The 27,104-nt window shown below is 40.4% G+C and overlaps 1 protein-coding gene across 1 annotated transcript in view; it reads left to right on the top strand.

Annotated features, from left to right (window-relative positions):
- The window catches only part of edil3a (EGF-like repeats and discoidin I-like domains 3a), a gene marked incomplete at its 5' end in the record, with an annotated part of 95,424 nt that overhangs the window by 56,195 nt on the left and 12,125 nt on the right, over positions 1-27,104 (top strand). The window contains 4 exons of the mRNA XM_079161166.1: positions 3,536-3,717; positions 10,712-10,867; positions 12,249-12,393; positions 12,588-12,772. Coding sequence (XP_079017292.1) covers positions 3,536-3,717; positions 10,712-10,867; positions 12,249-12,393; positions 12,588-12,772 — 668 coding nt within the window. The remainder of the gene's footprint in view (positions 1-3,535; positions 3,718-10,711; positions 10,868-12,248; positions 12,394-12,587; positions 12,773-27,104) is intronic.

The following is a 27,104-nucleotide window of genomic DNA, read 5'->3' as shown; positions in this document are numbered from 1 at the left end:
TTCTACATTTTTTTTAAAAACTCAAATATCACTTATCAGTATCGGCATCAAAAATCCTGAATTGGTCGGCCTATAACTTTCGAATCATTTACTCTCTTTTGCACCTGTGGAACCTCGATTGTACAGTTCGGCTGGAATCTGTTTTGTGTGTTTATTCTTCTTTTCCTCATCCCCTCATTCCATGCTCATTAGTGTTAGTATGCTTACATTAATTTCAGTGGGGCTCTAATTTGTTTAGGCTGTAGGTAGGGCTTGTGGGAGACGGATTCAGCTGTCACATCTCCGTAGTGCTGGTGTTAGTGATGTGTGCTGTCGTAGAGCTGATGTATGCTCAGGGGCCAGCAGGCCAAGGCCTGGGGGCTGGCTGCCTCTGCTGCTCTGACGGACGACTGGCAGGCAGCTCGTTAAGAGAGGCCCTTCATTGCTGCAAGGTGAGAAGGACTGCGACTTTGCAAGTGTCTTGCAACAACATCCACATAGAATACTTTACAAGAGATCTGCCGAAGAGGTGCAACAACTAGACAAATATGATAATGTGTTGACACAACCTTGCTTCTGGGCCCCTTAGCTTCAGGTCGTAATGAGGAAACATAGATTCCATTTCCAGTCAAATCCGCATGATATACCATCTGTTGCAGGGCTAGAATAGCATATGTAAGTCCACAGGGTCCCTAATGAATTGCAAGTCGGTATTCATGAAGGATGTTGTATTGCTCTTAGTATTGATTTGCACTCTCTACTTTCTTTACATTTGGTGAGGAGTTATCACCCGCAAGTCAATTAACACCCCTTAGCTTGCCATTTGTAGACACGCCTAATTACTCAAAGCAAATGTTGATCCCCTGACTTTACACAGTACCGCCTTGCAGAGGTGTTGGCATGGCTGTAGACCCTTAGTCTTGTTTTTCCTGAATGAGAAAAGATATTTACTGCATTGTGTCATTTTAGGGGGACACTTGTTCAACTTACTGTAAAACCTAAAGACATGTTCCTCTCACTTCAGGTTTGAGATCTGAGCTTGAGAACATACCCAATATGTTTTTAATATCATTTCACAGTTTTGGATACAATTATTTAATGGGATAAATGAACTCTAATCAATGAATCAATTAGAATTTTGAGATATCTCGCTGACGGACAGATCTTATTGGAGAGCTGTTAAGCAGAGATTGACGCTAATACACACAGATATGACTTGTCTCTAAATGAATACGATTAGGCTTAGAGTGCTAAAATGCAACATTTATTACTGTTTATCCAACACCGTTGTAATTTTGTCTGAGCCGTGGGTTTAGTCTGGTTCACCATGTCTCAAAATGAAGGCTTTATGTTATTTCTAAGACTTGTTAAAAGTACTGAATATAGTTCATCCATTAGGTCAGAAAATAAGAATGTTCTTTTAGCTTCAGCAGTAGGCTACCGCATCCACCTACACCATCCTTTCAGTGAGTTACCATAGTGGAATATATAAACACATCTATGTCAGTACAAACACACTCAAACAATATACTCTTTGCTCTCTCCCAGCCTCCAGTCGATCCCCCAGGACTGTCCTCAGACATTACTCACTGTCTCCCTGCCTCACTGTTGCCTAGAGCCCCACTGTTTTAGCAGATGGATAAGTCATGCTAGGGTTGTCTTCATTGTTCCATTCTTCTCTGACTCTTTCTTCTGTGGTGAAAGTCGCCTTGCAGCTCCCAAGCCTGCCAGTTTCATTGTCTGCAGGAATGTGTGTGTGTGTGCCTCGCCTGTCTGTGTGTAAGTGTTGGGTTCAAAATACTTAGCTGTTTTGTTTAAATGGAGAAGGCATCACAGCCTTAGGGTGACCCCTGCTCCAGGCTTCCCCTGAAGGCTGGTTTACACCGACACCAACAGTTCAGTTGGCATGAGTGAGCAGTGCCTCTGGCAGGACTTTGCACTTGATATTTCCCCATTCTTTTGACACAAGTTCCCTCAGCATTCCCAACACTTGTTGTTTTAAGGCCCGTAAACACAGGTCCTAACAGTAGACATGTAAAGGCGACTGTGGCTCTGGTAGAGCGGGTCGTCCTTCAATCAGAGGATCGGCGGTTTGATCCCCGGCTCTGCTAGTCCATGTCGATGTGTCCTTGGGCAAGACACTTAACCCCCAAATTGCTCCCGTAAAGTGTGCCTGCGGTGTGTGAATGTTGTATAAATGTTAGTTAGTCCTGATGGGCAGGTGGCACCTTGGTGCCATCAGCGTATGAATGGGTGTGAATGGGTGAATGACATGCAGCGTTCAAGCGCCTTGAGTGGGCATGTGACCAGAAAAGCACTATACAAGTACAAATCCATTTACCATATTCACAAACAGAAATATAATACATTCGTCGTCTGTCGACTTTCAACTCCGATAGAGAATTACACGTCCCAAACTGCACTTTTTTTTTTGTATCCTTACTGGTTAGCACAATTTAAACCGACTTTGTGTCATCTCTCAGCTGTTTGGTTTTTCCTTCAAATTGCACAGCATTGGAAACCAGGATTATTTTAAGTGCATAAGTTGCATACAATTTACAGGTTGAATGCTATCCGATGGAGAGACAATCTCACGTAAAATCTCAGTTTCACTATAACATGATTTATTAAGGCTAACATACAGTATGGATACATAAGCCCTTATCATCAGCTTCTTCATTGCGTTTTGTTTCTCATGTGTTTTCTGTTAGTATTTTATTTCTGAAAAGGCTTTTTTTTATTTTCATGGAAACACAAAGAAGTAGTTGTTTAGCAGCACAATACACAGCCAGAACTCCTTTCACCACAGTTATGCAGGTCTATTAAAATGTCCTTGATGTGTCTGGATATGCCAATAAGGATTAAGAGGGAAAACAAGTTGCTTACAGAAGAAAGCTTTGTGTTTTTGTCTGAAGATATTGTTGTCATGCCTCCCCACTGCAGCCTGTAGGATGTCTGAAACTGTTACAAAGCTTGTTGACTTTGGGCATGATGCTGTCCAGAAGTGGCAGCAGCTCCTTGGGAGGAATCCTAAGGTCTGGGGTTGCTGATGGAAGAGATGAAGGAGCAACCTGTTAGCCCCTCGGATATGGACGGCATGAAGGCAGATACGAGTCCTCTTGATGGCTGCCATGACTCAAAAGGGTTTTACCATGATGGAAACAGTAACAAATGATCTTGTGATGAATCAAATCAACATTTATAATATGAGAGACAGGAGTCGTGGTGCACAAATCTATGACATCTATGACAAGGTCTCAGTAGGAGGCCATCACTAAAAAAAAGAGGGCAGGAAATGTTGCAGTTTTAATAACCATGTGTGATACTGTACACGTAGACGAGACTGAGGTTTTCATCTCTTAGACAAACAAGGATTTTGACTCTGATGTGGAGAGTCAAAAAATTAAGAAACATATGGAGGACAAAAACACAGATATTTTAAAATGCGGGCTTGGTGGTATTTTTAGTAATGTATATGCTTTGCACACGCTCAGTTTCTGAGTGCTGAAATGACATGATCATACTCATCTGTCTCTTTCTCCCTCTCTTCGCTCAGGATGCTCTGGACCACTGGGCATGGAGGGCGGTATAATCTCCAACCAACAGATAACAGCCTCTTCCACCCACCGCGCTCTCTTCGGCTTGCAGAAGTGGTACCCGTACTTTTCCCGCCTCAACAAGAAGGGCCTGGTGAATGCCTGGACTGCTGCCGAAAATGACAGATGGCCATGGATCCAGGTAAAGCACAGTCAAAGGACAGGACACACACACACACCGAGCAGGGCCAGACACAAGTGAATGAACACAGTCTAAATTATAGATACGCTTTATTCTCTTGTTTGTTGTGGCTTCAGACTGTTAGATGTAAGCTAATCACTTGTTTGTAGTTGTTGTTTAGAATAAAATGTGAAAATGCAACAGTGATAGCTGTGGAGTTAATTACTTGGTAGAACAGATGTAGGTGTAATCAATGGTGATGAACAATGTGAAAGGGCGTAGCTGTTTTCAGCTAGTGGCTGTTGCGTCTGTGGTGATGATTTGAGTTACTCAGCTCTGCCATCTCCAGGTTTTACTTTTAGTTGTGACATGCTCCCAGTTGTATGGTAACTGCATTGGCACTTGCTGTATTTCGTGTCACAATAGAAGTTTTGTTGCAACAAAAGTATGATGCAGAGTATTGTCATGACTCACTATTGTATAATTATAACCCTAAGGGTTTCATTGCATTAGGCAATGATTAAAGTGATGTTGTTGAAGCTGCTGCAGCTCCCTCGACATGATCTGGCTCCAGTTGATGACCTATACATAGAACTAATTGTCTGGATTTATGTTGAGCAAATAGTCACACATCATGACTCCATGCTGAAATGGCTGTGGCATAAAGAACAACTGTCAGATGATGCATAGCTTTGCATATGAATATCCCCCCCAACTCCAAATTGGATGCATAGCTATGATATATAGATGTCTTACCATCTCCAGTTCAGTCCGAATGCGTGGAGTATATTCCAGATAGAATTATAGACAGATGGTGAAAGTAATTCATCATTAAGGTAGTTATAAATAATGTTTTTTTGGCAGCGTTACATTTCTCTTACTCTTGAGTCCGTGAGGACAGAAATGCTGACAGCAACCCTTTGAAGTAGGCTGTTATCAGATACATGACACACGGACAGTGAACCGTGAACAAACTGTAATAGGAAAACATACTACAGTGTGACAGCATGATGGAGAAAGCGAAGCTGCACCTAACAACAAGAGAATAGTATCACAGGGCAAAAGTTGATGTGTAAAAGAAGGAAAAAAGAGCGAGAGAGCGTCAAAGAAACAGCCGACGTGAGTGAGAGAAAAGAAGCCTGGCACACGGAGAGGCTGAGGAGAGCGCGACATAAAACATTCAGGCGGTTTGTTTGACTATAATGATGCCACGTGGGATGTTGTGCAGGATGCTGAAGGCATTGTGTGTTTCTACAGGGGGCCTACGATAATTGGGACGTGGGAACAGAGGTGTACGGTCAAGTCGGTGTTTTGGGATTATGTTAAGGAGGCGACCCTGTGCTTTTGTAGTGCAGGGTGATGTGGCGTGACTGCGTTTGCATGTCTGTATACTGACGGATGACAACTCTATCAGGATAGGGATCAGATTGGTCTGGGTATTCGTAAGGTTTTCTCTGGTGCAGTGTGTATTTTTGGAAGTCAGCCTGTGTCTGCTCTTTCAAATCAAACACAGAGCAACATACTTTGAATAATACATCATAGAAGTGCAAACAAAGCATGCATTCACTGTAAATATTTAGTTTGTATTCATGTTGTTTCGTCTGTTTGTGAATTGAGCTTGCTCCTGTTCACACATTTTTGTACTGTCAGAATATCAGTTTTCCACAGCTTCGCCACGACTAGCTCACACATAAAATTGCATTTGAACACTCAAGGGAAATATGCTGCAGGTCTGGCCAATCTCAGCAAAATATAGCTCCAGCCGGCTGCGTTGGAAGAATGAAACAATTCAAATCACTTGTGAAGGTTTAGAGGGTCTATACATAATGTATTGCAAGGTAAACTGTTAATGACGTAATGTTCCGATGCAGAATCTTTTGGTATGTACATATGTAACCTGCTTAGACTCAAAGTCTGTGTCTTTCTGTCCCTTTTCATTTCAGTGTAAGCTTTGGAAATATTCAACTCTACAGTGTGTGGTTGAGATGTGACCCTGACAAATGCCCACAGCATGACTGCAGTCAAAAACAGCTTTTGGATACATACACTGCAGTACAAAAAGTGTTATTCTGCACTATTATATAACATCTTTGGGCTGAATGCAATAAGCTTTCCGACCAAATCTTGATTTGGATGAAAATGAGTTTGGGTTCATGAGTCTAACCTTAATGCAGCGCTCAGAGCTAGAAACCTGTCTGCCATGAGCAATTCATCGGTCTCTAACAGCTGTCTAACAGCGACCACCTCTTCAAACGCTTCAAATCACTGGCAGGTGTTTGGTGGGGCGGTCTCCTCCTGGTCCTGCCACAGTATCTCAGATATGGACTGTTGGTTCAGGCTATTTTAAATCCTATAAACATTTGCAATGCCTCTATGACCAAACGGCATAATGGCATATCACTGTCTATTACTGTGAGGTTGTGAACCGGTCTGGATTGTTTTTATGCTGTGGTTTTACAATGAGTCACTAGTATCTCAAACCTTCTCTGGCGTGTGATGGTCAGGTGAAATACAGACCATAAGGTTTAATTACCTTACACACCAAACATCATATAAATTAAACAAAAAGAGAAGAAAAAACTAAAAGCTGATTTAATTTCAGTATGAACGTAGTGTGTGTGTGTGTGTGTGTGTTTCTGAATGTTTCTGAATGTTTTTCATTTCTTATTTTTTCACACAACAGTGCCACAGGGCTCTTTTGTAGCTTCAAGGACACAGGGAAATGTAATTGTTACAATACTGCTGCAATTCCCTTAACATTTGTGATCTCAATGTGTAATCAACAGAGGATATTTTATCACTTTGTGTGCTCCTGACTTTTTAATGCATGTGTGATGTTTGTATGAGGTCTTGCTTGTTGGTATGACATTTGGTAATCGTTAGTGGTCTTGGCAAGATAAAGACCTGGAAGCTAGCTGTTAAATAAACATGTGGTTTTCTGTTAAATGAGCGCTGGGGAGCATTTCTTGTAAATATAAAAAAAGGTATTTGATACGGTTCTTCATTGTTTAGCAGAGGGCTTTCAGGTTTTAATATGATATGACATAGGTTAGTGAGCCAGTCCCTTACAGCAGCACTGCAGTACTACATATTTAAATTGAAGCTGTACTCATGAATAGTGCCACACTTAATGGTTATTATTTTATTGAATATACAGTTAACAATTTTCTTGATCCATTAGTCAACCATTCTCTCTATAAAATGTCAGGAAATCGTGAAAAATGCCTGCTGAAGTTCCCCACAGCACAAGGTGTTCTGTCATCCCAACAATCCCCCCCAAAAACAAATAATTTGTAAATGACGAAGAAATCCTCACATCTGGAGCCAGAGAATTGTTGGCTGTTGTACTTGAAATATTCAAGTAAATTAATGATTGATTTATTTTTTTAAATAGTTGCCACTTGCCAATTAATTTCCTGACGGTCGACACATCAACTGATCGATTCAGCTGTAGTTATGATGCACGACTCAAAATTGATTTTCATATTGATTTCTAATTGCACTGGGCTCTACATCTAGATTAAAACATATATCCAAAGAACAAAAACAGTGTGAAAGCCAGAATTCTCTGCACATCTTAACGCCTGTGTCTTTGTTCAATGTAACTCAAGACCTGCCTTGTTATAAGCACAATACATACAGTATATCCAAGTCATTACTATACTATGTATGTGGGACTTCGAAGAGCTAATCGTCAAAAGGACCAGGACCTTAATGATCCTTTCCTCAAAATTATTGTAGAAAGTCTGTCCCAAACATATCATTTGAAGGATGGCTCAAAATGGTGTTTTTCTCACACAGCAGTGAACGTTTTTCAGAGAGAAAACAGGTTAAACTGATATGATGTAGAAGCTTTTTTCTCTGGAGGCTCATGTTTTTTTACCCAGAGCATTTCATACCCAGGACACTGTATGTTTTAGGGAAAGGGTGAAATGATGGAAGGGTAAGAGTTTCATTTAAAACATTTTCTTCTGGCTCCCTTTGGCACAAACGTAGAGAGTGCAAACATCTGCTGAGGACAAACAAGTCAGTAATTTGACATTTGTATTCCATATATTGATAAAGATCTGCATCAAAATATACTTAGTGGTAGACCATCATGCTGATTTTGGAAAATATTTGAGTCATAGTATGTTTATGTCTTGACATAAAGATAGACTGTGAATAATCTGAAGTGATTCAGAGTAATGGAAATAAGTTAAAATGCTACATTTTGCTTAGCGTTCATCTCTGCATGTGTCATCAAAGTTTGTGTTCAATTGCACATTGCAAGATGGTATTATAAAGATGGTATTATAAAAAAATGTGTTCTAAATTTGTTGTGGCTTAATCTGCAATGCTGAGTGTAGTATTATCCGTAAATTAGGTATTTTAGGTTAAATACCTCTCAGACTGACGTATTTTCCTTCCAACTGACGCGTATATGTCCTCTGACAAAGGTCTGCCTATGGAGGATGTTTCCGATGATGCCTCACTCAACCAAATACATGCATCACTATTAGCGCTGAGGTGACAGACGTATGTTTCTGTGTCATTAAAAACACGAACGATCACCCCAATTATCCCGGCAGTGGCCTTTTAGTGACATAGCTTCTAATTAGTGCGAGAAGTATATTCTCTATAGAGAAAACTGAGAAGAGCAAAGAAATGCTGTGAATGAGAAAGAGTGGTGGGAGTCATCGCAGCTCTGAGGCTCTAAGAGCGGTCCTTGTGTATAATTAACTTGATACGTTGGTTTAAGTGTGTATAAAAATATCTGTAATTGAGTCTTGTCTCTACAACTGTAAATTAGTCAGGAAATCAACACTGCAATAGAACTAGTATGCATTACCCCATTAGATGTTGACAGTTCAGACAAGGTCGGTGAACATTCACAGTTATTTCCTTGTGCTGGATCTGTAAGAGCCATTATTGTGATCTCTAATGTCCTCAGGAGACACAGCTTAGAGTTGTTATGTTTTTCTTGAACAGAAGAAGAGAGTATAACTCAGTGGGCTCAGACTATCAGTTTGAGCTTTTACTCTCAACTATTTTACTTGCCTTATTTCATAGTAAATTGCCTTATTTCATAGTGATGCTAAACATTCCTGCACCGGAAAGTGAGCTCAAGCCCCTGGAATACCATCCTGAATGTGGTCACATTGTCAGTGAAGTTAATCTTCCATTTGTCATGGATTACCTTTAAAGTGGTTCATGTTCTTAAATAGAAACTGACTTCAGCTTCGCAAACATAAGCTAAAAAATATATAGTCTTGTTTGTTTGCAACATCACATTAAGTTATGGATGTTGTTGTTTAGAATGCATGATCTTAAAAAGGAAACTGTAAGAATAAACTGTAGTAGACCAATTCATGATGTAATTCACATTCTGTTTTAGTGCGCGTTTCTTTCTTTAGGTTTGGCCATTCCAGGTTAATGGTCCTTTCCTTAGTACTCACTCAGTATTGTATTATTGCTTCCCGTCTGTTCTGCAGCTACGGAAGACTAGACAGCTGTGCCTTTATATTTTGTCAGAGGGTGAGCCAGATGAGGCGAAGTCTCTTTTCTTCCTGAAAATGAAGCCGCTTGTTGTGAATGTAGTGCCAAAATGATTAATGAATAATTGTCATCAGTGTTTATTTACTTTATCTCATTTGTCACAGACTATCACAAGTGTCTTACTGTATTATAATACTGAAATTGCCTTGTGTAATGCTGCCCTACTTTTTGTATCAATATTGATATTCACTGTAAAGAAAACTAAATAGGCAGTGTGTGTGTGTGCGTGCCTGTGTGTGTGTGTGTGTGTGTGTGTGGGTGGGTGCCTGTGAGTACAGTGTGTGACAAAGCTCCACTCTTTTGTAACCACAGGCTTCTTCATAAGAAGTGAGCTGTCAAAAGCCGTTAAGAAAAAGTTCAAAATAACTCCAGAGACTTCTCTCATTTTTTTAACAAGTTCACCAGAATTACACAGCGAGAGTGAGGCACTATTTAAGACATAGACTGTAGGAAAACATGCAGATGTAACACCACTCATGCTTTAGGTCTCTGAGGCGTGCTGCCATCCTGCATCTGGAGGTAGGTTATTCAACTGTGGACATGGGAGGAGATGAGGAAGCACCAACCACCACTACAATGCTGTGATAGGCACAGAGACTCCTGTCAATCAATCAAGAATGCTTTGAAATGTATCCCTTTTATCATTTTTAATTGCATCCCTGGTAAACATTAGAAGCCTAATAAAATGGCTCTTATAGGGCATATGCTGGCCCTGTATGGAGGGATCCTCTAGGAGCCAGGCATTATGCTGTGGTCATTAGTGATGAGTGGAAATTCAGTTTTGACCATCCAGCATGTCATCCACTTAGTTTAAACATATAAAGTAAAGAAATACAAGTTTGCAAATGATGTAATATTTAAGATGTATATGTGCATTTTTATAGAGCACATTTTTGTAGTTATCCACCTGAAACCTGTAAATGCATCATTAAGAATATGTAGTGATGAGCTACGCTGGAATGTAAACACGAAAACATAAATTAAACATACACATACCAGAACCTAATTTGTGAGAAGAAAATATGTGGAATATGTGCACTTTCGCCGAAATGGACTCGGTCATGTCAAAGCAAACCTTTAACTGGTGTGCAACACATCTTTCGCGCTTCGATAATAATGATCCTGCTTTGTGTGCGCTAAGCAGGATCTATGGAAACATTCATCACATTCCTCTTTCTTAGCCCTCTCTTTTCCTCTTGGCTCTCCAAGCCGCTTTACATTGGCACCATATTGACAGTCTGCACAGGGTTAACAGACTGGATCTAGAGCGTGAGGATTGATTAAATGTTCTATTTGATCACAGACGTTCTGAATAAGATGGATGGCCCTGACAGAATAGATACAAAGGGGTGACTTGATTCCCATGACGTGCGTGTGCACACTGCTCGTGCACACACACACACAGATGCACACATTCAAACTGTCTGGAAATGAAGCAATAATTTCTTGATTTTGCCTTTTTTTTTTGGCTCCACAGATAAACCTGCAGAGGGGAATGAGGGTCACAGGTCTAATTACCCAGGGTGCAAAGCGTATCGGCAGCCCAGAGTACGTCAAGTCTTACAAAGTAGCCTACAGTGATGACGGGAAAACCTGGAGAACATACAAAGTCAAGGGCAAAGATGATGATATGGTGAGTACACACACACGGGTACACAAACACAGCGCATACACAACTCTTGTCATCTCTCCCCTCTTTTCCTTCAGCCTCTCACTCTGTAACACACAGACAAAGATACACACATGCCCGCACTCGCACGTGCACACACGGCAACTAGAGACTGTGCACTCAGTCAAGGGCAGGGTGGAGGACATGATGAGATGGCTTTTTAATTAGCTAGCACACACCGGGCCCCATCTTGCTGCCCCTTACCCCCCTCCACTTTTATGACTTCTAGATTGAATTTTTATACTATTTGGGGATGAACAGCCACAAGATAGGCCACACAGCGTTCTATCATTCCTGACAGCAAACCACGGCTCTCTTCCATTTGTCCAAGCTCCGAATGACCCCGACTTCCAAACTCTTTTCAGATTTGTTACCCGGAACAATGAGTCTGGACTTTAATATTCTGTGATCTCAGTTTTGTTCTTTTTTTGTTCTTTTTTATAGCGTAGTTATCTGTAACGGCCGTAGTTATAGCGTAGTTGTCTGGGCAGCCGTGGCACGCTGGGTTAAGAGGGTTGTCCGGTAACCGTTCGATCCTTGGCTGGGACCTGTCATGTGTCGAAGTGTACCTGAGCAAGACACTGAACCCCTAACTGCTCCCCGGGCACTTCTCAGCAGCCCACTGCTCCCTATAAGCTAGGGATGGGTTAAATGCAGAGGTCAAATGTTGTGTATATGTATATGACAAATAAAATCCAAACTTTAAAAATGTGTCCTACAGAAAGCAAGGATGTGAGTGAGATTGTGAGTCTAAATTTGCAGTAACAGTATTTTTGGAGGTGGAAGTTGTAGCCGTATGAGCCGACTGGGATGAATACCTAAACAGTAGGATCTGTCGGTGTGTTTGAGGTAGTCACATGCCCTGATTCTTGACCTAATATAAATCGGGGACTTTTGTTCACATTGACCTGTTGCCACCCAGTGACAGCTCCTACTTCTTGTATCGCATGAAAACACACTGCTCTGTCTCTCCCTTGCTTTCTCTTTCTGTGTCGCCTTCTCTCTGCGCCTCACATATGCAGTACATGAGTCACTCATATCAGAGTTTTTCTGCCAGACTATCTCTGGCCTTTAGGATAAAGCTCTCCAGAGAACGTATGGCGATATAATTGGAGAGCTAATTTAAAACACACCACTGTTCTTATGAATTGCGGGCTCAAATGGTGCGAGAAATTGTCTATTTATCCCTGCAATTCTAGCTCATTGACCTTGAATGACAGCAATTTGTTGAGTGTGGAGTAGACACTAGAGACAGTGTCAGATAGACTGCTACATAACGGCAAAACTGATCTGCTTCACCATCCTCCCCGCCCCCCATCTGCTGTTATTTCATCCCCTGCAACAGATTTTCAGAGGAAACGTCGATAACAACGCTCCATCAGCCAACTCCTTCACCCCTCCCATTGAAGCGCAGTACGTGCGCATTTACCCCCAAGTCTGCAGGAGGCACTGTACCTTACGCATGGAGCTGCTTGGTTGTGAGTTGACAGGTGAGGGAGCTGAGCATGTTTCATCCAACTGTACACACAAATTACGGATGTAGTGATCTGAAAATCCACCACAATTGTGTCATGCCGCATTTTGTTATGTGGCAACAGCACTGAAAATATACAGTTATTTGGAAAGGAGGGGGCTATGCGGTCAGGAAGGTTAGAACAAAAGTGTTTGTTTTTGTTGTTGCCAGGCTGTTCTGAACCACTGGGAATGAAGTCAGGCCATGTCCAAGACTACCAGGTCACGGCTTCCAGCCTCTTCAGGACGCTCAACATGGACATGTTCACTTGGGAGCCTGGAAAGGCTCGGTTGGACAAACAGGGCAAGGTCAATGCTTGGACTGCTGGACACAGTGACCAGTCACAGTGGCTACAGGTAAGACGTTATCTGTAGCTAAATGTGTTATCTTTTGTAGCTACTGTCGAGATTTTTATCAATATATTAGCAGGGAAATGAACAACAGACGGTCAGGTTCCTGCAGATAGCTGATTTTTGCTCTCCTGAAGGATCAGCTCTTTCCTCCGTTGCACAGTAATTGATGGTGTGTACATCGTAATGCATGCAAATAGATTCAATTATACAGCATTGTATAGGGAGAGACTTCATTGATGTGTACAGTGTGAGCTGTGGAGAAATTATATATCAAAATCCTCCCTCTATTAGCTAGCATTCAGTATTATTCATAAAAACAGTCAGTAATAGGTCGTCATTTCTTTTTTCTTCGTGCCAGTCCTTTTGAGTCCAACACCCACACTGCCTCTGTTTGAAGAGTTTAGCCCTGTTATCTTTGGCTGCAGCTCAGGCTTTCTATCTCTATGAAAACAGCCAATCCATTTGTTTTCATTACAGTAACTGATGGCAGAAAATGTCTCCTGAAAGGGACAAGACGCATCTCTAAGTGAACGTTTACACCCCAGTCTTTCTGCTTAATAATATGTGAGATTGATGGAGGCCTAGGGGGTTTAAGATACATATCAATCAGACTCAATCATGCCCAGTTTGCCCTCACGTATGGCCTCATATATTGGATTTTTTTTTTTTGTTCTTTTAAGATAAAAGGCAGTAAATGCTCTTTGCTTTTCTATAAAAAAAACCCACATCTTACTTTAAGCTGTACAACTGATAGTATAGAAGAAATTGTGATATGGATCATCTTCTCAGGGTATTGAAGATCAGAGTGATTGCTTTGATTTCTTGGCCTTTCTGCTGCACCCGCTCCACACATACCGCCTCCCAGCAGTGACACAGTTAGCACTCTGTAGTCACGCTGACTTGTCTGGCCGTTATTAGATCGGCCGGGTCTTGAGTCAGATATGTTTTTTATTAAGCTGAAAGCTTTTTGCCCAGGACAAGGGTATGCTGGGCTACGTGTCGGAGGAGACAGGTACTTAGGCAGGCCCCATCCAGGCCAGGGAGCTCAGCTAAGCAAAATTGATTGCTGTGGGTAAAATAAAACTTGTGGTCTCATATTACATGCTGTGCCGGCCGGAAAGGAGAGATGCTGTACAGACGCAATGAGAAAATCAATGGCTTCCACTGCCAAGGACCATTTCTGCACACACAGGCATATACAATATCTGGCTTTTGGAAAAGTAGACATTCGGATTAAAGTGCTGTTTCACATGTATAGAGATACAGCTGTTGGTGCTGACCACTTTTTTATGTTTAGTGATTGTCGCATATACATTTGTTAAACTCCCACAATCAGTGTCTTCTTCATACTGGGTGCCATGGCAAATAATTGATTCTCAGTGACATTACTGAATGACTTTAAACTTCACAAATTAATGGAATTAATCAGCCTTAATGACAAATTAAGTATTACTATTAATCAAGACGACTGGTCTGGTGTGCAGTGGAAGCAGTGGGGACCTCTACAAACATCAAATATCTGACTAAATGTGTTTATATATAGGATTGGACAAGATCTCGTTTCAGTAGCAGATTATGGAATTTAATTTAATGTTAAATAAATAAATGAGGAAATAAATAAATGTAAATATGTACATTATATATATATATAAATATATACATATACAGACAGTGGTGACAGATTTGTATCTTCTACTACTACTAAAATAAGTATTCTAGCCTTTTAACAAAGCATAAATGTATATCCAAGCTCTAAAAATGTTCTTGTGACTTCTGATTTTTTGTGTTCATAGTAATAGTCGGTGTTCTTTTGTTGTTTCCTTAAGAATTGTATATCCATAACACGGTGACATGTCATAATACTCAGATGAACACCTCAGTTTGTACACACTGTTCCAAATAGTGGTAATGTCAATCATAGAAATACACGACTCAAACATGCAACGAATCATCAAATGGAGAACATAGTTTTCAGCAGTTTAAATACTTACACAATGGAAATTGTGTGGCACAAAACATTGTAAAATCTTAACAAAAACACCTGTTTGTTTGGGGACCGTCCAAGCTAAAGTTATTCTAGCCTGGCAGGAGATACAATTACACAGAGGTAGACCGAACCAGAATCTTTCAAGATGTTTTCAAGAGAGGAAGCTGTCAGACTGAACTGCAAGTGTTCCAGCTGGCATAAGCTGATTAGTTAATTATGCACATTAACATGTCCACATAGCAAAGAGAAATTACCAGAGAGACGGTAGCTACTTTTCAATTTCACAGTGTTCCTTTTAATGCAACACACGCACTGCAAATTCTCTGGCAAGTAGTGTTCCAAGACTGTGAGGAGTGTTTTGGGGGATTATGGTAAACATTCCTCAGACAAAGAAACAAACAAGGTTGGGAATGGTGTGATTGTGTCTCTTCATCTCATATTTCTTAACTGCATTAGAGTCAAAAAACTACTTAGCAAGGATTCACTTTCCTGGATTATGACGTTGAATTCTGAATCACATCTGATGTTTTAGGTAGCACTGATGAGGAATCCAGGTGTGATATCCACTGTCAGGAAGCAAAGAAGAGGAAAATACTCAATTCACACTACGGCTGCATGAGTCTTGTAAGAATTGATATCACAATTTTCTCAGGGATAGAGTTAATTTTCTTCTGTAAACAAAATACATTATTCCTATTTGCATTTCTTGTCCAGAAAAGTCCTCCAAAAAAATCAAAGCAAGCATTGGATTTATACAACATTTCTTAAAATACCAACACGGTCAACATCATACCATCAGATATGAAAGTTTTGAATAATTTGTGCTGGAGATTAAGACATTAAGAGAAGTTCACATTGACATACATGCCTTGCATATCCTTACCGTCAGAATATCCAGCAAGAATATTATGTTCACTAAAATGTTGGTTATAGTCAAGTTTAGCTTTAACTCCAACTCCATCTCTCTGCTAATGTAACAACACTTACTTAATACTTAATTTATTTAAGTTGTCCCCACAAACACTATTATCTCTGGTTGTGCTAATCTACATTTAACGTTAATGCGTGTCGCACGTTAGAAAAGCGGCAGGCTAGGCTTGTGTCCACCTCCAATGTAACCGACGTAACCCAGCCTGACCTTTCATATAGCTTTGTGGTTTATTTGATTTATTGAGTTCAAGGGGGAATCTGTCAGAAGCAATTACAAATTCCAATTGAATTAGCCTCCAAACCTTCAACAAAAGTTTAAAATGCTCTAATTGGGATCTAGCAGCAAATCTGTTTGCAAGAGGCTCCATACTGCAGGGGCAGAGAACATAAAAGCGTCTTTGCCCATTTCAGTGCGAGCGTTAGGGACAGACCGTTAAAAGGTGTCATTTAAGCACGAACATTAGGGACTAGTTTTAGGTGAGAAATACTGACAAAGAGAGGAGCAGACCAAGAATGGATTTTTAAATAAATTTGCACCAGTGAGTGTTAAATACAAATGTATTCAACAGCTTGTCACACTATGGTAACTCCAAATAAATATGTAGACACAATTGTGTAATATATAGAGTTTATCCTACACATGCACACTTCTTACTTCAATTTATTTATTTTGTATATTTATTATTTATATATATATATATATTATCTGGAGTTGAAATAAAGAGACATTTTCACACAAAATAATATGAGGATAAATGTAATATTTGAGTTGAATATTACAAATCTTTCACTGATCAATTCAACATAGACCCACTTGTAATTCTTCGACATGTAAAGATATCAGATTACTAGTTGTTATTCATAGAGAGTTGAAAAGATTACATGTCTCAAATTCTTAGCATGTTTTCGCACACCCTTAAGCCTACAAAGCCCTGTGGCAAAGCAAAATAAATAAGAAATGGTTCTTGAGTTTGTTTTGGTCGGGTGCCATCTTTAAGCTTTGTACACAAGATTAAACAAAATATTAAACCTTAAGTTAAGCTACAGCAGAGCGACTGGTTCCATTGCCCCCTAAGCTAGTGCAGTGCAGATGCTTCACTACAGAAGAGATTTATCTTCAAACGCACATTATATGCTTTTGCTGTTGTTTTCTTTCATAACAGGACATTTTCTTTTTCTTTTCCTGATCCAAACACGCAGTTCAGGTGTCACACACAACCACTGCCGTGCTGTATATGGAAGGCATTGTGTACGTTGGTGATATAATGGTTCACAAGTTGAACAAACAGAACAGATTCATAATAATATCAGGTATGTTCTCCATAGCTGCAGTTCATGTCTTTGTTTCACATTATTTTTTGCCACTTTTTTCCTCCAAATTTGGAAAGAGCTCTCTAGTAACTGCACTGTCATGTAAATTCACTTTTGGCTATTACCTTCTACCATTTCCACTTTCACCCAGTTCCAACCAGTGAAAGTCTTTAGTGCAGAGACAAGAACGAGAACCCTTAATTCTATAGAGCAGAGGTCCCCAACCTGTTTTTGCGCCACGGACCGGTTTGATGTAAGACAATATTTTCACGGACCGGCCTTCAAGGTGTGGCAGATAAACACGACAAAATAAAATGATACAATCGGCATGAAAACAAATATAAAATGCATAAATAAATACAACTCACAATATCGCTGAGTCAATGGGAGCCCTGAGCTTGTTTCTCTGCAACGAGACGGTCCCATCTGGGGGTAATGGGAAACAATGACACCCCGAAGTGTGTTCCTCATGTCCAGTCTACTTCGTTTTGTTTTGATTGCTGTCACTGCAGAAAATCCCGCTTCACAAAGATAGGATGTGTGAAATGGAAGCAGGGTTTTCAGTGCTTTAGTGGCGGTCTCAGGATATTCAGCCTTGATTTTAATCCAAAACACAAGCAGAGTTGTTGTCTGAAACATACTTGTAAGGCCACCGTCATTTACAATCTCCAGCAGCTGATCTTCCTCTGCCGCCACATATTATGCAGAGCGGGCATGGCGCCTTCAGAATTACTCCTGATATTTAATTAGACTCCTTAAATGAAGCTTTCTTTTTCTTGGAAGTTGTAGGTTCTTCTTCTGTCTCCTTAGTGGGCCTTTTCCCCTTTGCAAAGAAGCTCTCCAAAAGTTATTTACTAATTTTCACTCGCTTGCCTGCTTAATTTTTGAGGTCACTTATCATGTGACCGTGACAATTGTCTTGACATGTGTCAAGAGCCACAGGCGGATGAAATTGGGAGAAAATCCGGTCATTTTTCAAAATAAAACTTCTTTCAGACTCTGATAATCAATAAAACGGAAATAATATAATATTTATTCTTTCTGTGCGGCCCGGAACCAAATGACCCCCGGCCCGGTACCGGTCCGTGGCCCAGTGGTTGGGGGCCGCTGCTATAAAGTAGTCTTTATAAAGCATATCATGTACATCGTACAGTAAATAATGATTTAGTGTAAGTTTTCTTTAAATAACACCCCAACAATGAATGTAAAAATGTCTTTTGTGGACATTGATCGTGCAAAGTGTGTCACTTCATTTGCAAGTTGTTTAATTTATTTGTATGCTGCAAAGGTTACAAAACAAGCTATGAAAGTAATTTCGTTCTGGTGGTTCATTTGTTATCCCCTGTCTCCAAGGTTTTCACACCCAATTATCTCCTTAAAGTGATAAATATGTGTGGTGTGTGGCTGTGGCACCCTGATAATCACCTCTGCCTCTGATGATGCAGAGTGAGCTCAAACTTGAGTGTGAAAACTTTCAGATAATTAGCGCTATACAAATGGTATATCAGTGCTAATTTTAAATTCGGCATATGGGTAAAGTCTTTGTCACACATCAGTCATTTAGGCACCTGACCTGGTAATATAATGCCTCATTTCCACTGCAATGTACATCGCGTGTTACTACCATGACATCATTTTCACCGCGACACCTGAATCCTTTCATTGGCAACTAAACAGAGGAACGTCTGCACTCCATTAGCTGTACATAGTCTACGTAGTGTATGGTCAAGTGTACAGTGTAGTGTGCGGTGTGGTTTTGTAAGCTGACATTTTTTCAAATCTATTCACCGTACTTTGGCTTTTTAAAAATGGCAGGTTTGTCCAGGATGTCCCGTGATTCGTGATGACAATTCTCTCTAAACAATCAGCAGTCTGCAGTGTTTTGACTCCATCTTCTAGTATCGGCTGGACGTGGACCAAAAAAAGTACCAGGTACTATCCACAACTTTTGCCAATGGAAAACCAAAAAAGACGAGTTGGGTGGAGTCATGCTGTACCATGAAGTGGGAGTGCGGAATAAGTAATCACGGATAAGTAGATCGAAGGCCTTCATGTCAGATAGTTACATGATGGGCACTTGTGTTATTGCGTCTATGGAATGACTCAAATTTCTTCAACATGAATTGTAAGTTTCTACACTATTTACCCTTCAGTAATTAAATAGTAACAATTTCAGTAAACTAAAATTGTATTCGACATTGATGTTGAAAAATCTCAGGAACCCATAAACCTGAGTAAATGTAAACCTCCATACGACCATATGTAGAGCAGAGCAAAAGTAACAATTAAGAAAATGACTACTGCGGGAGTGGAGGTTTGCATTGGCAGATGCTGATGAGTTAAATAGTGGCAGCTTTGCAGCTGAGGCACTGCCAGCACATGGGGGAAATGTGTCTCTCTGCCGGAACACACAGGGCCAAGGAGAAAGCACAGTGGGAAACTATAAACCCAGACAGGAGAGACAAAGACAAGTGGAGAGTCATAAGTAAAGTGACCTATCACAGTCACAGCTGTATCAAGCCTGTGGAGTCAGTGTTATTACTCTAGCACCAGTTTAGCTGGATACATTTCTTTATTGCTAATATCATAGTTTATTTCCACTGGGGTTGTAGCAGGATGCGGGGTTTCAGATTATTTAGGAAATGGTGGTAGCCTCATACCGAATAACTACCATGATGATCAGGGTGGCTCAATATACAGTAGGTGCTATGATGACACATTACTTGAGCTCAGAAGTGCAGGTGAATATTTTGAATAGAGTGTAAGATTAATACATGGCACTGCCACAACAGCTTAATTTACTTTTACTGGTAGAAGTTGGCATTTATCATAGCTGTGTGACAGAACTGGGTTGCGGCCATTTGTTGCCGACTTTGTTGGTAAAAAACATCTGTACAGTAAATGGCCGCCAGAGATGATGAAGCCAAGCATAGCGCTGGTCCAGACACGGCATTCGCACTTTTTGGATTCAACAAAAAAATGATGACCTTGGAACCATGTAGAGCATGGTCTTTAAAGAGACTCGTGGAAAATGACGAAAAGACGAAGCAGTAGAACATGCCACGAAGAACATTGTTGTTGAGTGCTTTGAACACAGCAAGGGCGGTAAGAGATCCAGAAAGGTGTCACCAGCAGTTTGAATCTTCCACGCATTGCTTTCATTAATGAATGTGAGATGATTGACTTGCACAAGCCAAGCTTTAAAGTGAGATAAAAGGCACATGATAGTGTCCTTGGCGGTTATAGTGTTTAAAACTCTATAATCAACATATACAAGAAATCGGTCCTTCCTTTGAAGAAGAACCCAGTGCCAGTAGGCAAAGGATGAACTTTGCCCTCTTAATTTATTTCCCCATGAGTGTCATTTTTGGGCCAGCAAAAGAGTACAGTTTTGGCAGGATTAGTACCTGGCAGAATGGAATGATCTGTCATGGGCAAACGTGGTATCTCAATGTTTATTAAGATGACAGATTTGCATACTCAAAGAACACTACAAAGGTTTGTGAGATCCCCTAAGATAGTGATGATAGGAGAAGATTAGCATACTTTTGATATTTAACACAGTAGTGCTGGCTTTAACCAACAAAGAATCCCCAAGAGAGAAATGTGAAGGTCATGTGAATATTGTTCATCCAAGGCACTGGCTTCCACTTGGGGGCGACTATGGCTCAGCAGTAGAGCGGGTCGTCCTTCAATCAGAGGAGCGACGGTTTGATCCCGGACTCCGCTAGTCCATGTCGATGTGTCCCTGGGCAAGACACTTAACCCCAAGTTGCTTTCCGTAAACCATGACTACGGTGTGTGACTGTTGTATAAATGTTAGTTAGTCCTGATGGGCAGGTGGCACCTTGCATGGTAGTCCCTGACATCAGTGTATGAATGGGTGTGAATGGGTAAATAAACATGTAATGTTAAAGCACATTTATATAGGCCATGTTGGTTTATTCCACAGTGCAAAGAGCTTCTTGGATCCGAACTCTGTCAGCACCAAGGGGGGTTTCACTGGTTATACCAGAGGAGACTGCAGCAGTCTGAATGTCAGAGAACAGTCTTGTCATGTTCAGGCTAGGCACAGTACAAGCTGCACCTCAGATAGATGCAACCCAACACTTGATCTGGGATCATTAATCTTGTACTGCCCAGCTGCTTTGGGTCACTTTCTCCTTGACTGTTAGTGACAAATTCTTTTCTGTCCCATTAATCTGATACAAACAGTTGCAGACTCAAATACCAATGAAATATAATTTGCATAGAGCAAATATCATAGAAATAAATCTTGCAAAATGCAATGTTAATGAATTCCACTTTTAATAGCTTTTCCTGTGCTCACAGTTGTTACAATTTGAAGCAGTAATAAGTTAGATCAAATGAATGTTGCATTTCCATAGAGGAGAATACCATAGAGCATTCAACTATTATAAATGATTTTCTCTTTATTTTACCTAAAAACAATGACCTTACATAATACATTTTGCTTATCATATGTATCCGAACATTAAAGTTATCAAATTCATTTCAGAAATTGCTTTTATTGGAACAATCTTGATTAAAAAAAATTAGAGTTTGGCATCCTAAATACTGTTTTAACCCTTACATGACCATACGGTGAGGTTTGTGGTCAAAAGTAAATTTGTACTGCCAGAATTTAAATTAATTTAAGCTGAAGAGTTAAGCCAGTTTCAGTGTAAATCAGGTTTCCCTTTGATGATTACGTTTCATCTTTTTATTTTCTGCAATTGGCAGGGATCATCACATTGTAAACATTAACATTTATTTTATTTAATAGTGTTTTTCAAAATAACAATGAATTACAATGGCAATAATTAATAAACCGCTGAAGTAAATTATTCCAGCTTTTGCAAGTGGTTCCTTAACCATCAATGCTTGTTGACACTTCACATAAAGCATTGTCCCATGTGGAGTAGAGGCTAGAAAGAACAATAAGTAGACATAATGCAAGATTGATTCCCACTCAGTGCCTGTGAGCATGCATTTGTTGTAATCAAACCGGGTATTATCATTACACCAATTTTGTCGAGCACAGCTTCCTAATCAAATCGCTACCTCAAATACAGCACTGCTGACAACAAACTCCATTTCTTTTAATCGATAGAATTAGCAGGGTGTTTGTTCCATCCATCCACAGAGGAAAATGGCTTTAATTTGTACCATTGAAACACTCATCTCTTCTCGAGTGTTTGTGCAGCAAAGATGAAGCGTGTCCTTTCTAAAGACAGAGAAGCTGCCTCCGAGAGAGTGAAGCCGTTGTTGCATGAAAGGATTTAAGAAGGATTTTGATAATATGGACTTGCAATGATCGTGTCTATATTTCAAGAAAAAATTACCAGTACTGTGTTAGAATTACTTGCATGGCCTGTGAGAATTTATTGGGAACTTTCAAGGGTGAGATGTCTTCTGCGTCCTTCAAGCTTGATCCCCCCCCTCAATGGAAAACACAGTCCTTCCAACAATGAATTGTGAGGCAGCATTCAGCGGCTATCCTCTTAAATCCAACATTTGTATTACTGTCAGACTATATTCATCTGGTAGAAACTAGATAAAGGCACTTGTCCCCGCAGATCTGGCTATTCAAAGTTGTAATCACATTAGAGATGCATCCTTTATGCTACTGCTCACCTTTTTATCATTATTTGTCATACTACTCTACACAAAAAACTGGATCAATGCGAACAGCACCTGCAGCCAAGTTTTCTTGCTGAACTAATTAAAGAAACAGAACGTTAGCGGGACAACGTCTCCAGGTGTTTTCTGTTGCAATCAGTGAGAAGCACACAACCATTTACCCACAGCTGTGATGCTGTAAAAAGTATGAAATGTATGAACACTGGCTTGAGCATACATTCTAATCGGTCGGGCTGCATTTTATTTTGATTAAACCTTCACAGGAATTACCATGACAATATCAATAATCCAACACAGTAGGAAACACATTCCCAACTGAGCCAACAGCATCGCATCTTCTTTGTTTTCTTTGATTCCACAATTTGGTGACAAAATCTGAGCTATGGCACTGCACACTGATATGAGACTCTGAAGCCAGGATGACGGATGTAAAATGCTCCGCCAGCATTTGCTTTGGCAGATGTGCCAGCCCAGTTTCAGAAAGGCATGATCAAGTTTGCACCGTGTAGCTACTCTGTATAGTGAGTGCATGATTATAAGACTTGGCAAATTGTATTCATCATAGAAGGGCTTGTTGTGGGTCATTATCCAACTTCTACGGAGAAGCATGTCGGATGGGACCAATCTGATACTGGATATGTAACTGCTGGCTACCCAGTTGGAGACTCCTTCATATTTAACATGTTCTCAAATTTAAATAGACATAAATACAGTAGGTTCAAAAAAAATGTTGCCAACAGCTATTGCTAATTCAATCATCTTGAGAACATTATCCAAGAATCCAAGGAGAATTTGAGAAAGAATCCACACTAATTTGAAAACATGCATGATGTAAATTTCATTAAGGCATTATCGTCAGAGCCTCATTTTAATCCTGTCCAATGTGGCTCTATTTTATTCAATTTCCCTGCAGCTAGTATGCTGATTTAATTAGCTTCCAAATTAAGTTACGGAAGGGATGGTAAAGCTATCTGCTTCCCTGATTCAATTGGGTGGTTTTTAGTGTACCCTCCCTCCAACTATAGCCTTGATGTACAGGTCTGCTTGGAACCTGTGTAATGTTAGTCTTTTTGTTTTCATTACCCAAGGAAGCCATCTTATCCTCCAACACCACATCCTGATCCTCATCTCCCTCTCTCTACCTCTGCCCCTCTCACTCCCTCTCAGCTACCGTAGGAAGCATTTATCTGTTTTATCTTGGGATGAGTGATTCATGAGTCTGCAGCAGCGCCTGCTGTAATCGTGGGATCTGCAGGAATTGTCAGAAGCGATGGCTCTTGTACTTAAATCAGTGCAGCAGAGATTGGGTCCAATGTGTTCTGCATGTGTATCTCGTGGTTTCAGTGTGTCTCTAAGCCATCTCTTGACAAGCAAGGTATCCAATGTTTGAATCAGACATCTTTATGTTATGTGCCCAGGAGAGTGTGGCCTGCACTTACGCATCAGCACTACATGCAGTATCCTTCAGTATTATGATTAATTCAGAATAGTCCACAGTTAAGCTAAGGCTCTGTAGAAAACTGGACATTGATTCATTTTAGGGTCATTATAATATTGCAAAGACCACCTATGTCCATAAATTGTATCTGTTTGCAATTTCATGGTTCAGCTATTCATTGCGTGTGAAGCACATCATGCTTTTGTGTGTGCGTGTATGTGAGCACACGTGTGAGAATTCGATATGAATATTTTATAGACCATGTGAGAAGCAGGAAAGGGGAGAGAGGAGCAATGATGAGCTGTAAGTGCAGCAGCCAGAGTCGTAAACGATTTTATTTTTAACTCACTTCTTTGTAGGACCATTAAAAACCTGTATCCTCATTTTGAGAATGGGAACACCATATTTCAGATCATTAAATCATTTCACATTTTACACTTGCTTAATATTCCAACAGGAATCTTTTTTTCTTCCCCTCCAGCAAGAATTACAGATTTGATTTCAGACAAAGTCTCACCGGGAGACAGACTACTTTAGATTTTATCAGTGAGTAAGTGTCCATCACATGTGTAGTCACAGTGAACATTAAACAGAGTGTGAAATCCCCCAAGTCCCTTGCTAGTGCAGCGTCAAGGCTATTTTTTACGCACATAGATCCCTCACTTCACTCATGCTGACACAGGATGCAAGTCGCTGGTTCTATTTATGCTGTTCTCCTTGTGAATGCTATAGCTCCAAATGATATAGCTCCAGACCACCATGGTTGATTTCCTTCCTGTTCCTCTTGCCATGGCCAATTCCCTTCATTGGTCCTACAGCCATTTAGACTTAACTTGACATGCTGAACTGAGGCTACGTCTGTTTTATGACTGTGTGCTCTGAGTTGCCCATAAGAACCTCGGGTAGTAATGTTTGTGCTTTAATGTGCTCCGGTGCACTGGCTTTGATGGAAGGCTGCCTTTGTTATGGGGAAAAGAATAGGAATTAAATAATAATTTTATGTTTTTTTCTAAAGCACTCAAGTTATTTTGTTAAATTATAGATGGAGAACAAGATGTCTACAAAACAAAACACTGACGATGCACCGTGTTGCTGTTGCAAGCTTTTACAGGAGAGGGTTACTTTTCTATACAGACTTTAATGAAATGTTAGCATTTATAATGACACATGACACGGCCTCATCGATACTTGTACCTCTGAGAAACTTTCCAATTATATCACCAGTTCCTCAGTGGGAGGCAGCATTTGTTGAGCCCCCCAAAAAAAAATTTCTTTTAAAATAAGAATCTCACAGGGCATTCACATACAGTATGTCTGTATGTTCTACTGTTAAACAAGACAACACACTACATAGCAACATACTAACGTGAAATGATCACCATGTTCACCATCTTAGTTTAGCGTGTTAGCATGCAAACATTTGCTGAGACTGATAAATTGTGCAGATATTGGGTCATAATCCAAGGTATTTGGCAATTGAAATGTTTGACCAACATTATTAAAATTCATTCTAAAGGGGGACAAGCATATCTGTACCAAATTTCACATCAAAACCACATGTGTCAACCTCATGGTGGCACTAGAAGAAATCCATCCGATAGGTATTCAGGTAGATATTTAACTGGATAAATGAAAATGATGACATACTGGTGGCAGTAGATAAAAAACCAGAGAATCACCAGAATAAGGATTCATCCTCTGGGCACCATTGATATCTGTTCTAAAGTCCATGACCAAAGCAGTGGATCAATGGAGCGACCACCAGACAGACAGTGGCATCCCTAGAGCCATGCCGCTATCATGGCTAAAAATGTGTGACAGCACTGCGAGCACCGTGTTTTTGAAAAAGAAATGAATTCTGGTCTTTGCAGATTGCCTGGGGTTATCTACATGCAGGTACCATTCATTATGTGTTCAAGCATATTAGACATACTGTGAATATGGGGAAAATGTCAATGTTTTTTTTTTTTTTTCTTTTTTGACAGAATAACAAAGAATTTAATTTCAGTTACATGTAGCAATGCTCCATGCAAGTGTGCTGGCGCGAAGACTAGAGTGAAGAGGAGGTTAGGAGGGGGAGGATGTTCAATGCATAGCGATGTCTTTGCTATGGTGAAACTGTTTGGCTTACAAATTTGTGTTCTTGCTACAATATTGCAATTCAGTGTGAGTCACTGCATGGTGATTTTCCCGTATTTATATCCCCAGCATGTTGGCTTTAAGATGTGCCTTAACCAGCCAGCCAGCCGACTCTCTTAATGTCCTGCCAAAACTAGTCATCTTGCTCTGTAAAAAAGACATCTGTCCCTGTGTCAAGACAGCTCATTTGTTTCTTTCAGCAGAGTGCATTTGATCCACATTCCACATTTAGCACTTTCAAAAACATTGTGTATAAGTCAAATTTGGAAAGGGAAAATGTTTTAAGTTCATGCAGGAATGTGGTTAGTGCCACACTGACTGGCCTTGGACAATATGATGCAGCCATGAGGGGACTTCATCTCTATGACATTTCCTTTACTATGCCCAGTGCTCCTGAATCACACTCCAGACTGTCTGCTCACCAGCCTTTCACAGTGTGAGACCTCAGCAGGCATTTATACCTTCTGACATCCCGCAAACCCATGTGGAAACACCGGTCACAAAAGGTGTCAGAAAGGAGATTCACTGTGTGTGTGTGTGTGTGTGTGTGTGTGTTATTTGTGTGGTGCGTTTGCACTATGCTGAAATTTAAAGGACTTACAATTTGTTTCACAGTGTGCAACTGACTTTAATCTGATGAGGTGACAACTACAATAATCGTGACAGTGACAGTTATTCAATCTATCAAGTTACCCTGAAATTAAGTTATACATTTCCAAACAAGGCATTGACCAGCCCGTTCTCTTCCCGAGGCGTCAAATACAGGCGCTTTGTCACGCCCCTCGACTTCTGATACTGACGCACAAGGCACTCACCGGACTTTCAGTTAACAATAATCAATGTAAACCCATCAGCATTATTATTAGACGCTCAGAGAAAATGCTCTG

This window comes from Pholis gunnellus, assembly GCF_910591455.1.
Source record: "Pholis gunnellus genome assembly, chromosome: 6".
Taxonomy (NCBI): Eukaryota; Metazoa; Chordata; class Actinopteri; order Perciformes; family Pholidae; genus Pholis; species Pholis gunnellus.
The sequence above is the reverse complement of the archived record's forward strand: the minus strand, read 5'-3'. Positions and strand labels throughout refer to the sequence as shown.